Raw genomic sequence first — 16,025 nt, forward strand, 5'->3', positions numbered from 1 at the left:
CTGAGGATGGATTTATCTTCTAGATCCAGATAGAAGTCCAAGGTTTTTTCATACAGCGGTATGAAGAGCTTCATTCGTGCTCCAAGTATGTTTTGTTTCATTAGGTTTTATTTACACCGAGCAAGTCCAGGCACATTGGTCAGAAATGCTTTCACTGACCCTTATTTGCATTTCTACCTCTGTCCGTGTATTTAGATGTCTAGTGCTAGTATTTTTTTTTAAATGTAGGGTACAAGTCCTTCATACAGAAGCCCTAATTGTTCTCCTCTACACAGCAGTCAATATACAACACAGGTGGCAGACTCTCACTCCTCTACTATAATTTAACCTATAGTCTCTTGCTCGTCTTTTTTGGTTCGTCCTCTCCCAACTGCAATGTACATTTCAAATTCCATGTATCAAACTACATCCCCAAGGTGAAACTCAGATTATCATCCTAACGTTTGAGAATTTTTCTCTTCTCAAGGCAGACCCGGAAAGTAATTTTCCACTAAAAAAAACAAAGCAGTATTTTTATTCTAATATTTCTGCTTTAAGATTTACACTGGATTTGCCTCATTCAGGAATAAGGAGGAAGTAACAAGTAATACCTGTTTCTATTTCTTTAAACGCTATGGGAATGACAATGTGAACAAGTTCCCATGAAGCAATAAAGTTCCAGTTTCACCATGTGCTGCATACAGAAACCACTCAGTGTAAGTTCTTATCAAAGGACAAATATGAGGTAGCCTGTCAGTGAAAGTATCACCAGTAATGTCCAAGATACTGTAGCTTAGAAGAATGTACACAAGCAATCACAGCAGATTAATCAATAAACTGTAAACATACATGCTAACTTATTTTGCAATAACGTGTTCGTACAGCCTTACCTCAACAAACTAACACTGTTCTGAACTCAAAATGACAAGATCAGCAGGCTATACAGTTGAATAGCTTGACAGACTGAATATACCACTAAATCATAAAAATCAACACTATCATCCATTTGACACCTTCCCCAGAAGCAACTTTGACTTCAATGGAAGGAAGGAGGTAATGCAGTTAGCATTGAAATTCTTCTAGTTTACTTACCTTCTAGTGAATTAGAAGGAGGACTAATGATGTTATCTAGTGTACAGGGACCCCTTGACGACATAATTGGCGGAAAACCAGGCACAAGGCATGCAAATATTAATATCTGCTCTTCTGCACAGTTAGTCTGAAGTGCTTGAAGCCAAAGAAGAAACAGTCTGATTCCTTCACATCTTATCTACAGGAGATAATTTTGTAGAAAACAATAGTAAAACAAATTGAAAGTACAGTAACACAATTAAATATTTAAGAAAAGGCAGAGTAAGTAGTTCCATTCCAATTATATACTAGTGAGTCTTTTAGTCATAGCAAGAGTAATCACATTATTAATTCAATCATGAGGCTAGAAGGCAGCAGCAAGCTGTACTCAAGGCAATGCCACTCTATGGAGACTATTACCATTTCAATTTGAATCAGAGGCTACATAGTTCTGGATTTACTCCCTCATTTCCTTTGGCCGTGTTCTGCAGTCATCCTACCCTTTCCGCCAAACGCAGCTTAGCTGTTCTCAGGGCTCAGAATCTTGACACTGACTTTGGAAGCACAATGGCAAATATAACCTATGACAATGAGAGCTGCCAACGCTGCGTGCCTTACTAAGTGTAAAATCTTGGCACCATGGAAGTCAAAGCTACTGACCTCAAATTCAGTGACAGCAGAATGTCATCTTGAAAAGTAACGTGCAACAAAGCCACCCAAGGTAGAGTATTCAGTAAGGTTACTATGTTTACCTTCTTTATTAACTAGATACATTTTTTTACCATTTTATTTGGAAAAAGTAAAGTGGATTCAAAACTACTGGGTAAACAAGAAAATAATGCATTTAGTACAGCATACTTAAGGCTGGAAATATCTGAGGAAATAAAGTATTAATCCAAATAATTCTGCTATTTTAAAAATCTTTCTAAGATATATGGAAGAGGGCCCAAAAAACAATCTTCGGTTACAATAACCAAATTTATGACTAAGAGGTGAATAAGTATAATTATACCCAAAGTGTAATAATCTGAAAAATACTGATACTAGAAATCTGTAAAATAATATGGTTTATCAAAATTAGAGTTAAAAGAAATCTACTAGAAATACCTTGATAGAGTTTCCAGTGTGCAAAAGTTTCTTCAAAACGGACCCTGGATTAGAAAAGTGAAATAGCAAGTATCAAATATTTTAAGATGTCTACTTTTAGTCAGAATGCTAACAGGCAAACCCCAAATTAATTTAATTACAACTATCATTATCATCATCTGGTGAATACTGTTATAAATTCAAATACAATACATCTTTGCAGTGAGGTATTTAGTTTCTAGACAGATAACAACTTTCTCACATTATTCCTATTATAAAATAAAATAACTATAGGATTTCTGACTTACTGCATTTGGATAAATGCTTTAAACAACTGTATTCAAAATTTTAGAGAAATATGCTACTTTGTGCAAAGTAGCAAGTGGATTACAATAATTCCAGTTTATCAGGATAATGCATTCAAAATACACTAACACTGGCAATAAACTAAAAATTCTGGAAACTTATTCTATATTCACATATATAAACAACTATTAAAAATACAAAATCAGTTGATTCTAGTAGTAAAAATACAAGGCCAACTGCAAATATCTTGACACGTCTCATCTGCAATCAGAGAGCTCATGCACGAAATAGTTAAAAAAACATTACAGGATATTTTAAAACCAGAGTCTGACAAAAAAAATGATTTAGCACTCAGCTGTTACTTCTCCTGGATTTGAGAATTATGTGAATTATGTGATACTTTTCTCAAGATTTCACCATTTTATAGAATCAAAGAATCAGTAAGGTTGGAAGGGGCCTCTGGAGATCATCTACTCCAACCCCACCCCTGCTCAAGCAGGGTCACCTAGAGCATGGCAGACAGGGTTGCATCCAGGCGGGCCTTGAAGATCTCCAGAGAAGGAGACTCCACAACCTCTCCGGGCAGCCGCTTCCACTGCTCCGTCACTCTCACAGCGAAGAAATTCCCCCTCACGTTCAGGCAGAACTTCCTGTACTTGCCAGTACTCAATTCCAAATGGGCCTCAGCCTTCCTCACCGCATCTCTGCATACTCTGACTGCATTCCTATAATTCTCCCAAGTAGCCTGTCCCCTCTTCCACAGTCTGTGTACTTTCTTCTTCTGTCTGAATTTGGCCAGGAGCTCCTTGCTCACCCATGCAGGTCTCCTGCCCCCTTTGCTGGACTTCTTTCTCCTTGGGATGCACCGCTCCTGAGCTTGGAGGAAGTGATGCTTGAATCCTAGGCAGCTCTCCTAGACCCCCTGTTCCTCTAGGGCCTTAACCCATGAGATTCCTCCAAGTAGGTCTCTGAAGAGCCCAAAAGTGTGCTCTCCTGAATCCAGGGTTGCAATCCTGCTTATTGCCTTACTTCTTTCTGGCAGGATCCTGAACTCCACCATCTCATGGTCACTGCAGCCAGGGCTACCCTCAACCTTCACATCTCCAACCAGTCCCTCTTTGTTGGTTAGGACAAGAACAATAATAAGTGGAAGTTATTAACACATTTGCAAATACAGATCAATAGACCTGAACATTAAGCTAAAATGTAAATCACAAGGTGTATTTATAAACTGCATCACCAAATTTGGTAGCTCATTTATTGAGTATAGCTAAAAATGTATCCAAGTAAGATTATTCAAAAGAAATAGAAATTTGAAGAATACATTTGCTACAAAACAATCTACTACAATCAATTTTTACAGGGCTCGTTTAGAGGAAATTGTAGTAAAGGGGTCAAACAGATGCCTCCTTTTATTTTCGTCAGTGCTAACCGGAAATTTGACAACAGCCCCTTCCTTGACCCTGAACTTATTATTACTTATGCCATAGCAAATGCATCGCACTGATGAAAAACATGGCAGCTGACAAGTCAATGCTGGAAATCAAAGCAAACAAACAAACAAAAAAAAAAAGGAGGATAAATAGAAGAAAGAACAGAAAAAGAAGAAAAAAGACCTCCTTCAACAGCATTATCTGTCCAATTTACTTAAACAAAACATTCTGCCCACTTTGGTGGCATCCAAAAGCAGAATTTTCACAGCAGTAGCAAATTAAACGTTTAATTCAGGTTACATTATTTCATTGAATTTCAAGTTCCTTCAACTATCAAGAGAAATATATTTTACTTTCCAATGTTTCTGCATCCATGTTATTTTTTTTATTCAGTCTGATCTAATGATCAAATGAAGAGTTAAGTTTTGCTTTCTGCTTCCTGCACATTACCACAGTGACAAAAGATTCACTGTAAGCCTCAGCAAACATCTAAATCATTAAAAAGGTAACTAACTAAAGACAGTTAAACTTTTTTATTCTCTAGTGTTAGAACCTAATTTTAAAAAATCTAGTTCACTGCCCTAAACTACCCATGAGAAACATGCCCCTTAAAAAAATGTGTTACATGTTCAAACAAAATTAACTCCATTTTTATTAAGGTTTCCAAAGTTCACAAGTGACTAAATCAAGGTGGTTAGCTATCTTATGTTGTCTTTTGGCTTAAGGAAAAAAACAACAATAGCAAAATTTTAAGTTTTGACGTTTGCTGACATCTTTATTCGTTTTTTTTACGCATGTGTTGCAACACAATCTTCAGTTATATGTTTTTGATTTTCTTTAGAGTATCTGCCTTAAAGGACACAGAATGGACAGGATGCTGAAGAAAAAAGCAGAGCTTTAATAACTCCAGGACTTCTCTCTGTTGGGCTTGCTATTCCTTCCTTTGCTCTAGAGCTGCAATATGTATAGTAAGTAATTTAGGAGTACAGGAAAAGAACAGATAGTCATCAGATAAATACTGATCTCCTTCACTTGGTCAGCCAAAGAGACTATCATAGCCACTATGAATAATCTAACAGGATGCCAGGCAAATTCTCCGTTGTATGAGCATCAGTGAAGATGACCAAGGACAAACTTGAAGAACTGTTTAACTATAGAATTTGTGCAGTGTATTCATAATTCCAGTTGTAAAGGTCAATAAAATTGTGAAGCATTCCTGAAAAAAAACGCCAAAGTGTTTTGATGATAAAAATGTTACTAAGAAGTTTGTATTTTTGTCCTTAATCTCTTTGCTTCATCAGTCCAACTATAAAACAAATTTCTCACTAATTCTCACAAGCAGCATGAAAATTCAGTGCTTCACAATTAATGGGAATAGTACAAGAATATCACAGCAGAAGTCAAGCTCTTATTCACTGCAGTAGTCCAGTGGTCTGCCTTTAGCATAGGCTGTGCTGTACCAAATCTCATCTGCAAAAGAAAAACCTGAACAGCCACCTAAATCAGAGAAGAAATTTCCACAAATGAGGCAAGTTTTGAGATCAACCTAAAATCTATCGTTAGCAGTATTTCAAATTATGAATTTGTACGGACATTTAGTATGTAATCACAGGTGGGACACAGGCACGCAATGCAGATTTGTCACAGCACCAAATAAGACTCCACAGCCCTCCTCAATCTTCATTTTTTGTGCTAGTCTGTGAATAAAAAGGGATGCCTAAATAGAAAGAGGTCTGTTTTATAACCCTTCTCTTTGGCAAAGTCAGTAGAATAGGAAAGAGAGGAAAGGGAAGAGGATCTGGGTAAATCCACACACACACACACACACACACACACACACACACTGAGCATTTCTAGCAAAATAAGAAAGAAGGTAGCAACAAAAAAAGACCAAAACAAGAACAATTATTTTAGCAGATAAAAACATTTTTCACGTTTCAAAAATTTTTACCTGCAAGTCAGTAGTATTTATGCACTAGGCCACACTAATGTAAGCTTTAAATGGTGTTACTAACTAGCTTTATTTGTACAAAGCTTACAAACCAGGATTTACCTCTGCACAGACAAATTTAATTTGAAATTCATTCAAATCAAATTCTGGGAAATGACTACATAAAAGAAATCTATACAGTAAATGTTTTAAAAACATTCCTTCTTACCTATACTGCGAAAATGCCATCGATAAAAAATCCTCTCCGGTAGTAGCTGCAATATTTTCTGCAGGAAACAAGATGTAGTCAAAATTTCCATAATAAACTGGCTCATTCAAAGGATACAGAGAAACTAACAAGCAAAACATAGATGAATGGTAACATACAAAGCACAACAGAAAACAGATACCCTACTGTAACAAGGATTCCTGCCTATTTTACTCTCTTGATATAAGGAAAGATACCACAATATTGTCATGAAACTTCCTCTTTCCCAGCATCTTGGGAAACTCTGCTATTTCAGAATACAAACTAATTTCTAATGAAGAAGTCACAAACAAGACTTCTTCTCAAGAAGCTCACTTCAGGTTACGATCTTCTGCAGTATCTGGTAATGACCACTACTAGAGTAATACAATCCAGATTTTGTGTTTCTGTAGTTCAGATTATGTCTCTTCACCAGTGAATGGAATCAGGTCTCAGCTAAGGAAGTCAGAGATGAAGAGCAGAGCAGTTTTCCCTACCATAAACTGATTCACCTGCGTTTTCAGCTGCTGAGTGAATTTGAGTCAAACTGTCCAGCGCTACAGTAATCTAACTCACAGCAGATGTGGGGAATACTCATGGGGAACAAGATGCAGTGGTCTTCCTCTGTAGTTTTGAACAGATCCTAACAGAGGCAGATCAAACAGAGAAAGAACCAGTGGTCAAGACAATTTCCCCTTAGCTTTGTTACTCTACAAGACACCAGCAAAGCAAAGCAATTTAAGCATATGCTTAAGTGCTTTCGTAAATGGAGTCCCATAACTCTAGGTGCAAAGAACAGTTGGGGCCATCAGATGTTGTTCTTTGCCAGTATATTGGATAGTAATGTTGTTCAACAGTCTGGATAAATCAAAACTATTCTTTTTTTTTGGTATGCATCAGTACTGTAGACTAGCACTTAGCAAGCAGGTATAGCACATGACAAGTAACTCATCATCTCAAAAAAAAAAGGCAAGAGAACATGCATTGTTCTGTGTAGCTTTCACTGAAAAACAAGTATAGAACTTACTACTTTTCAGCCAGTGAGATATGAATTTTAAACAATTATATTTAAATGGGAAACTTAATTTTTAGCATCTAGTTTTGGAAATAAAATTATTTAAATTAAACAATGCTCTACATGACTAAGAATCAGTCCTTTGCAATTATCAAACAAAAATCACTGCAATAAACTTCTGTATAACAAAGCACCATCAATTCTTCACAAAAACTGCATGCAGGATGCAAAGCAAATGACAAATCATTTAAGCAACGCTGACCCATTTGTTGCTCTTTCATACAAAAGCTCACCAGAGGAAACACAGCATCGGAGCCAAGGCGGCAAGAATTGACGTTTTAGACAATCCTTCAGAGAGCGTAAACGCATAAATCAATTCTGCTGTTAAAAACAATATGCTGAAGAGATGGAGTACGACCAACTTTTTTTTGGACGAAGTGCTTTAAAAATTATATATAACACTCAAAATTAGTCTTTTTGAAAGTGGAACATTCCTCTCTCCATAGCAGAAAATGAAAGTCATGACAAGTTCATAAACTTCGAGAACTGGCTCTCAGGTCCCCTGGACAGGCCAGTCTTCATTTATGTCTTTATCACAGCAAATATCCCCACATAACAGCCTTTTTAAAACGTTACTCAGCATAGAAACACATGTGTACATGTACCTGATCACACTCAAAAGATCCTTTGGCTTCCCTTTGGATGTAAATTCTCTCTTATCTGTTCTAAAAACACTAACTTCTGAAAACTACTGAACTTCCAAAGAATCAAACACTCTGCTGTATCAGAATGCTGTTTCAGAAACCTGTCAAAAATCAGGTAATAAAACTAGTGAAAAATGTATAGCTTAGTATATTTCAGGTATTAATGTAAAATTCTTTATTGTGAAGCAAAAATTACACTTAGAAACTATGCTTGACTCTATTGGATCTATGCTTAAACACTAGGCATAGCATACTCACATATTATTACTAAAAGTTTGTGAAAATAATCTGATGATGCACAAATTGTGTCACGAAACAAATATTTTAGATTAAGGACAGACAGAAACAAGTTAGGTATGGACAAAAACTTGCTTCTTTAAGATGTCCTTATAAAAAGGGAATGAGACAAGTGACAGATTTCATACAAAATATACAGCAAATTAAAATCTGCACTACAAATACATATATAGAAGAAAAATTAACAGCAAGATTAGCTACAAAATAAAGACAACTGTATATACAATTATTCTAAACAAAACAGACTCCTCCCTTCAGGACTCTCAGTGAAGTTGCAAACCACAGAGAACAGAAACTGCATTATTAGGGAAACATGCACCAGAAAAACAGGTTTCAGTACAGTTTACTTTTATATAAACAAGCACAATTACACTCGATAGATTTTATTTGCGGAAAGAAACAGTCTATTTTCCAAGAGCTTCAGTTCTTGTATTAATTCAGTTCTTAGAGTAATTTTATAGTATGAATATCCTAGTTGATTCGGTAGCCAAAAAAATAGAGAGCACGTATTTGTTAGCTGCTTCAAAACACAACAACATGTTCAAGGAAGCTAGGTTTTACCTATGCTCTCCCTACAAGCTGCAGAACATATTAATCGCTAATGTAGAAAGCAATTTGCTGCATAAACCTGTAAGCAAATCAAGAGATAACATCCAACCAGCCAAAAACACATTAACAAGTGAACACTCATGGACTACAAAACAGATTACATAACTTTGTGTGGTTCACGTATCACAGTCACGTATTGCACTGAATTTCTGAACTGATGCAGAGGCCTTCATCACAAAGAAAACCTGTTACAGTTCAAAATGTCTTTCCTTTTGAAACTTAGTACAGTTGCTGTTCATCAACCCTATTTTGTTCATACATTCAACACATCTGAGTTTCCAGACTAGGGAAACTATAGTTCTAACCTACTGCTTTAAAGGAGAGGGGAAAAAATAAACTAAAATGAAATAAAACAAAATCAACCCACAAATTACAGAATATATGCTGTCATTTGGAAGAAGGGACAAAACACTAAATAAAGCTGGCGCTTGTCTACAAACAACACCAGAAAGAATCAGAAAGTATGGAGTATTTCATGCTGCTGTGCATGGGAAGCTATACTGCTTGTTCTCAGCCTAAGAAAAACTACGCATTACTGTCAATGCTAGAGTTTGAATAGTAAGTTCAGTTGTAATTAATATTTTCTTTCTGGCCTTACAAGTAGAGAAAGATATTTCAAAGCTCTACAAAGTACTAGAATGAATAATCTAAACTCAGAGTGCACATTTGCTCCTGAAACACAAAAAGTTATTACGTTTAAATGTCTGTACTATTAAATGGCAATTTCTGGATATTACAAGTTAAAGTTACAATGCCTTTTTAATTAGTATTTTTTGCATGTATGCATTGAAGTCCGAGACCAAAGTAGTAATATAGTGTGACATATTATTAGAGAAGTCATGAACAACTACTGGTTGCTGTCCTTTCAACTTACTAATCCCAAGTATGTATTTTTCACTGTCCCAACTCCTGGTGATTAAAAAAAAAATTGTTATTCCTATAAAACAAAATGAGAGCTTCCTCTACTCCAGTGTAGGTTTTTAGCAATACTGCTGTGAATTCCAAACGGGCTACTGACATCTTGTTTGTAGTTTTGCAGTACACTAACATGAAATATTTTAAGAAACCCTACAGTGTGAAATCATATTGCTTTTTCAGAAAACACACAGATCTATTTAATGCTTAGTGCTTTGCTGCATCTATATGGTAATCCATTATAGCACACTTGAAATAGAAATTAGGTATTACTACCTATCAACACATCAGGGTACCTGTCAGTTTTTAACTGATTATCCATAGTTCTTTTTCTTCTGAACTTACTGCATGACTAGGAATAATGTTAAGCTTAAATCGTAGTTTATAGAGGATGCAGCTTTTTGAAAGATATATTTCTCACTTTTTATCAAAGTAAAATAAAAAAAATAAGGTTTGTATTTTAACAGATTCTCTGACTTACTAATACTGCAATTTCTTACAAAAAGGATTTTATTCTTGCCAGCTTTGCTGAATCAGATTGTGACTGGTAGCCTTGCACTTATTATTGTTACACACTATACTGTTTTAGAACGTAAAGAAAACTAAGGTAGTTATCAAATCTCATGCTAAAGACACCTAGACTCTGAGTGTTTTCCAGCTTAGCCTACACAAAGCCGAGATGAGAAGTACTGTTGTTCTACCTGCCACAGTTACAAAAAGTTGTCCTGTAACATCGCATGCAGAGTGCCCTATTAAACAGCAACGAAAAGCAACGCGTTCTTGTTGGCTGCCTGCGAGCGCACATTCCAAGTGAATGGTATGTTCTGAATACTGTTATTCCAGGGGCATGGATTCCCAGGGGAAAAAAGGAAAAAAAAAAGTGTTTTTGATACAAACTGTACCTTCCTATTCTGTAGGGTTCCTATTAGTCAGCTGGCTGGTGAATCTACCTTAAGCCAAGTCAAAGGTAAAGTAGAGCTCCTATGTCCTTATGTCCAAGTATTGTCTGCTTGGCAACATCTGCACAAGAGTTTCAGAAGGTTCATTTAGTCAGATCTGCAGTAAATTAGAAATCTTCCTGCTATTATTCACTGATTTAGGTGAAGTCGAGAGAGCAATGACTTTAGCATGCCTGCAGCAGACCAATCTAAATAAAGGGATATCCATTTGTTGCATCAATAAAATATTTATAGTTATTTGTCAAGGGAAAACGCCTGCCCACATGCAAGCTACTGATTCTTCCCCCGGCAGGCATAACAGCCAGATTTTTTTGAAGCAGAATATAAGCAACATACAGTTAGAACTTACAGAGCACTGCAAGGGTAACAGTTATTTTAAGAGCAATACCAGATGAGCCAATCACGATTATGGCAGAATAAACTACAGATGGTTCAGAAAGCCATTTTCTGTGTTGGAAAGAATCATCCTTTAAGCAGTTTTATTGTTATAAACAAATGAGCTTTTTTTTACTCTGTCTTAAGAATCAATCAACCCAGTCTGCATGACAGCGCTCATTACATTGAGCACCAACTGAAAAGCTGCAACAGAACCTGAATTTAAAGCAGAAACTCTTAATGGTAGTGTGATTAAGTTTAACATCATCTTACACAAGTAGGAATTAAGCCATCCTGCTGCACAGACATGAGAAGAATACAAGTAGTAAAAGGATGTTAAACAAAAGGAGACCCCCAAGAAAGCGGAAACCAGGACCTGTGGCCAAAAAAAAAAAAAAAAAAAAAAAAAGCCTCAACAATATCTTGATTTGATTATTCCTTTCCTGGCAAAGAAGTTCGTGAGTACTTTCTACATTGTCCAGCTTCACTACGGTTTCATTGGGCAGAATTTTACTAATATATTTATTTAAATTAAAATGGAGTGAAGTAATAGAGAACAACACCCCAAGATAAGCAAAACACCCTAAAAAATGCTACAGATTAAAACTGGTAACATTATTAAAATGCAATAGCAAATTTACAGGCTCTAAATAAAAAAAGTATATTCTTCTGCAGAACCGTAAGAATAGCAGTAAGAAGAGCTCTCAAGTCTTCCCAAAAAGTTAGGAATGAAAAACCACCAAAAGTTTCCCTGATGCAGAGTTTTATACAAGTGAAAATGAACTGTTAAAAATCACCACTGGCTTTAAGATTTCTGTTTTAAGCTACTTAACCAATTTTGCTATTTCATGAAGCAGTATGTATAAAGTGGAACTATAATGCAACAGAGGAGTCTATATACTTAAAATATCCACAGCAATCTTAGTCTAGAGTGAACCAAAGTTTTGTATTTTTAAGTGATTTATGTGTATTACTACACAGTACTAAAAAAGAAGGGTATTTTCATAAGCTGTAGCAGTGAATAGTCTGATCAGGTCAAGCTGCTATCATAGCAGGTGTTTTCCTGACAGATGCAGCGTATTTACTGCATATTGCCTGGAATCTACTTTTCAAAATGCCTGCTCACAGACTATACTCTATTATAAACTTATACTGAATTATCATTAGCACTTGCACAACAAGTAACTTGTGCACATCTGCAGCAATAAAATTTAGGATATACAGCTGCTTCGGTAACTATTACATTCAGACTCTGATAGCAGACCAATCAACATTTCAATGGATTTATACCACATCTTAATCTTCTGAGTATGGGGCCATGTGGAGTTTATATTTAGATGTGTTGCTAATGACAACAGCACTGTATTAAAACTCGTAGTTAGTGATACAAAATAAACAGCTCAAAATACAGCTGAGAAAATTGAAACAGTTTGTTTGTTATCTCTGTAAAAATGCTTACTCTCATACAAAAGCCTAAGCAGACTCTTGAGTTTGAATTTGTGTCATATGAACACTGCCAAGGTTATTAGTACATTTATTTCCTTCTATTTTACATCTAATTAATATTTAAATCTGATTGTTTTATACTTCATACTCAGGATACACCGAAATAACCCAGGCACAATACATTGAAGTTTTACTGCTGAACTTCTACAGGAGATCAAAACAGACAGATTCCTATATTTTAGTTTGATAATCATGTTAATCTTGTTATTCCAGCAGTGCCAGGGCATACAGGAGAAGGCTAGGCTTAACAAACAGAAAGGGCTAGAAATACAACCATGCCAGGGCTAAGCCTTCAAGTCACAGAAAAGAGTAATATAAGAAACAACACGAACACATTCTGAAAATACATTACAACTCTGCAGGTGGCCAAACCTTGTCAATGGGAAAAACAGGAAATTTTCACATTGTTTTGGCCTTTTAAGTAAAACTGGGAAAATAGAGATAATTGCAAGAGCTGTATCATTTCATGCATATCTATTTAGGAAGTGGCAAGGCCAAAAATCACCATTTAAAATATAAAACTGAATCTCAGAACTACCTAATATTAATTGTAAAAACCAAAAAACCCACACTTTTCCCAAATGAATTATTGTTAACATCTCATACTACTCTTTAGATTAATAATCCTTTGTTGATTAATAGTGTTGGATATTGTGTGACTAAGCAATGTAACTGATTTGAAGAAATAAGATTTCACCAAAAAGAAGCAGCACTGCTTTCTTAGCAGCCAACTTAGCTTGCAGAGCACTTGTGGAAAAGTATGTTACTTTTATTTAAAATATACACTAGGTGTCACTCAAGAACAGCAGCAAAAGCCCCAAACTACACTGGAAAAGGAAGTCATGTAAACTGTTCTCCTAAGTATTTTTATTGATTCTTAGAGTTAACCCCTAGCACCTGCTTTCAGGATGTGTTAATCCAAAGTAATTACCTACTTAGCTAATTAGAAGAAAACTCTAAGAAGCCTCTATTTCATGCTGTTATCAAATTAAATATGGCAAGTTTAACGATCAATCAGGTTTGCTTCCTATGGCTTACACCATGAATGTTTAATTACTTGGCATTTACATTTTTTTCTCCTGTCCTCCATTCAAACAGAAGTATTGTCGGTCTGTGCACTAAAAGACCCTCTAAAGGGTTTTCCTCCTACAATGCATTAAGTTATCAAGTGCCACAGATAAAAGGCTTGTAAACTTACTTCCAGAAGGTAAATACTATGAAGCAGATTGCTCCAAATTTCATACAAATGTCTTAACTGATTACTTCTTCCTCAAAGCTGTAGATGATGGGGTTATATTATAATTCTTGAGGGTATGTAGTTCAGTAGATCAAATCCATCCACATCCTCTGACTTCCATGCGTTTTCAAAGCTTTCGATAACACCTTTAAGGTTGGTATAGAGTACCTCCATAGAGCATTTACATTCATGTTTTAAATTAAGGATGTGCTTCAGTGCATCTCTATTCAACAGTACAAGCACATTCATATACTCAAGTTTCTCAGTGACACTTAAGCCCATTACTAAGCAGCTTATTGAATCAGGATTGAAGTGACACATTGTTCATACATAACTATGCATTTTTTCTTCACCTATTAGAGTCGCCTAATGTTTTTAACCCATATAAACCCAAGTTATTAGCCACCCATTTTCAAGACTCAGGAAACCTAGCTATTCACTTTAATTGAGTAAGTAAGCACTAGCTGTTTTCCATTCAAAAAAATAGCCACAGAAATTTACTTATTTGTTCAAAACCACAGAGCAACTGTATTAATAACCTACAATTAAAATCCACTGCCTTGCTCAGTCAATAAGATGATACTTTCTCCATTGGGGGTGCGCTGGAAGGAGGAAGTTAAGTTTCTCTCGTTGCCAATAGAGACTGAGTGGATTATATTAGCTAATGTAACTTGATACTGCCTCATGCAGAAATCCTAAAGCAGGGTCTTTTGTTAATATCATAACCAAAAGAAAACAAGCCATTTTTAGATTTCAGTCTGAAAAGGCAGTTCTGTCAGTTAAGGAGGGAACGGAAGCAGAAAATGAAATGGCTAGAGCACAGAAGTCAGAAGAAAAGACTGCAAAAAAACCACACAGGATTTCATATCATTTTCATGACCATTTTTCATATTACAGGAATGTTAGGCTAAATAGCATCATTTCAGTAGTTATAATATTTATACTGATAATAAGCTCCAAGTTAATGCAAAAATGAAGCCACATAGTTCTGTAAGGGTGTTTTGCTTTTTAAGAGAGGAACTATAGAACTTGAGAATAATATTTATAATCCATTTTAATTTCAACTTCTAGGGTTCCATTGAATTTTTTTTTCTACCACTCCTACCAAAAATGATCCACAATATAAACAAAGTTAGTACTCTCATGATGCAATACTCAAATGAAAAGTTACCAGTTGGCTTAATAAAGAGAAATCATAGAAGATGTGCATGTTTATTGCTGGAAAAAAGCTAATTATGTACCTACTGATTATTAAAAAATAACTAGCCAAAGGTCCCACTGCTCTCTGAATTCAGAGACAGACAGAGCTTATGCTACAGCTTCCGGTGCACACTATAACTTCAGTTTTCTCTTCTTATGTTATGGTTTCATCTGCTCCAGCAACATCTGCTCATATCCAAATATATTTAGGCAGTAACTATAATCTAATTAAAGAGGTTCCCAGCTAAATCTATCACAGTTCTATTCTTCTTTTGTTAAATTAAAGCCTTGCTAATTTGATTAAGCAAAAGTTAGGTAGTTAACATTTCCTCCATAGCCACTGTAAGTGATACAAACACTAGCCCAAGTGCCGGTAATGATTTGCTTCTGGGAGTAAAACGAGATACTCCACTAAATTAAAAAAGTTAAGCAAATTCATTTCACACACACAGATCAAACTGATATGCAGTAGTTGACAGGTCTCATCCTTTTATTTTCGTGGTACTGCAAGACCAAATAATGCAGTCATAATAGATGTCTCTACCTGAAACAGGCAGAACCCAAATTCCTCCAGTTACATGTTCAAAATAGACCAACGCTGAACTTCATATTGACAAAATATAGGAAAAAAAGTAGTACTAAGTACTCTGTTAACCTAGCCCTCTCCCCATGCAATAGAGTAGAGAGATGTATTTAATGAAGAAGGAAGGAGGATGATGATTTTGAAAACTTTAGCCTAGCAGAGGCTAAGACACTCCCAAATTCTACTGAAAAACAACAAGGTATTTTCAGAGAATTGATCCTTTAACTAAGATATATACATATTATAGTATGGTTTTCAATTTATTTAAACAGAAATATGGGTTACCCAAAACCCTGACTTAAACATGAAAGATGAAAGTGAGCTTTAGCATCTAAGTTGCTTCTTCTCCCATTTCTGCTTCTCTCAATTTCTTAATTTTTCTAAGATTTCAACACTACTACATTCCTGTAATCTCAAAGAATCAAGTCTAAGGTTTCATTTTAAGGTACACTAGAATCATATAATTGGTAAGGTTGGAAGGGACCTCCGAAGATCATCTAGACCAACACACCTGGCTCAAGCAGGGTCACCTAGAGCATGGCAGACAGGGTTGCATCCAGGTGGGCCTTGAAG

General features: G+C 35.7%; 1 protein-coding gene across 3 annotated transcripts in view; it reads right to left on the minus strand.

Moving 5' to 3' along the window:
- Window positions 1–16,025, minus strand: part of RALGAPA2 (Ral GTPase activating protein catalytic subunit alpha 2) — a 171,948-nt gene that overhangs the window by 134,599 nt on the left and 21,324 nt on the right. For 2 of the 3 annotated variants that reach the window (XM_062571340.1, XM_062571339.1), the window contains exons 4-6: window positions 6,035–6,092; window positions 2,158–2,201; window positions 1,072–1,249 (exon numbers count right to left, since the gene is read on the minus strand). In XM_062571340.1, the coding sequence (XP_062427324.1) occupies window positions 1,072–1,249; window positions 2,158–2,201; window positions 6,035–6,092 (280 nt within the window). Of the gene's footprint in view, window positions 1–1,071; window positions 1,250–2,157; window positions 2,202–3,471; window positions 3,542–6,034; window positions 6,093–16,025 lie in introns of those variants that run through there. The other variant, XM_062571341.1, reaches the window with a different exon arrangement.

Source organism: Rhea pennata, chromosome 3 (assembly GCF_028389875.1).
Source record: "Rhea pennata isolate bPtePen1 chromosome 3, bPtePen1.pri, whole genome shotgun sequence".
NCBI classification, from domain to species: Eukaryota; Metazoa; Chordata; class Aves; order Rheiformes; family Rheidae; genus Rhea; species Rhea pennata.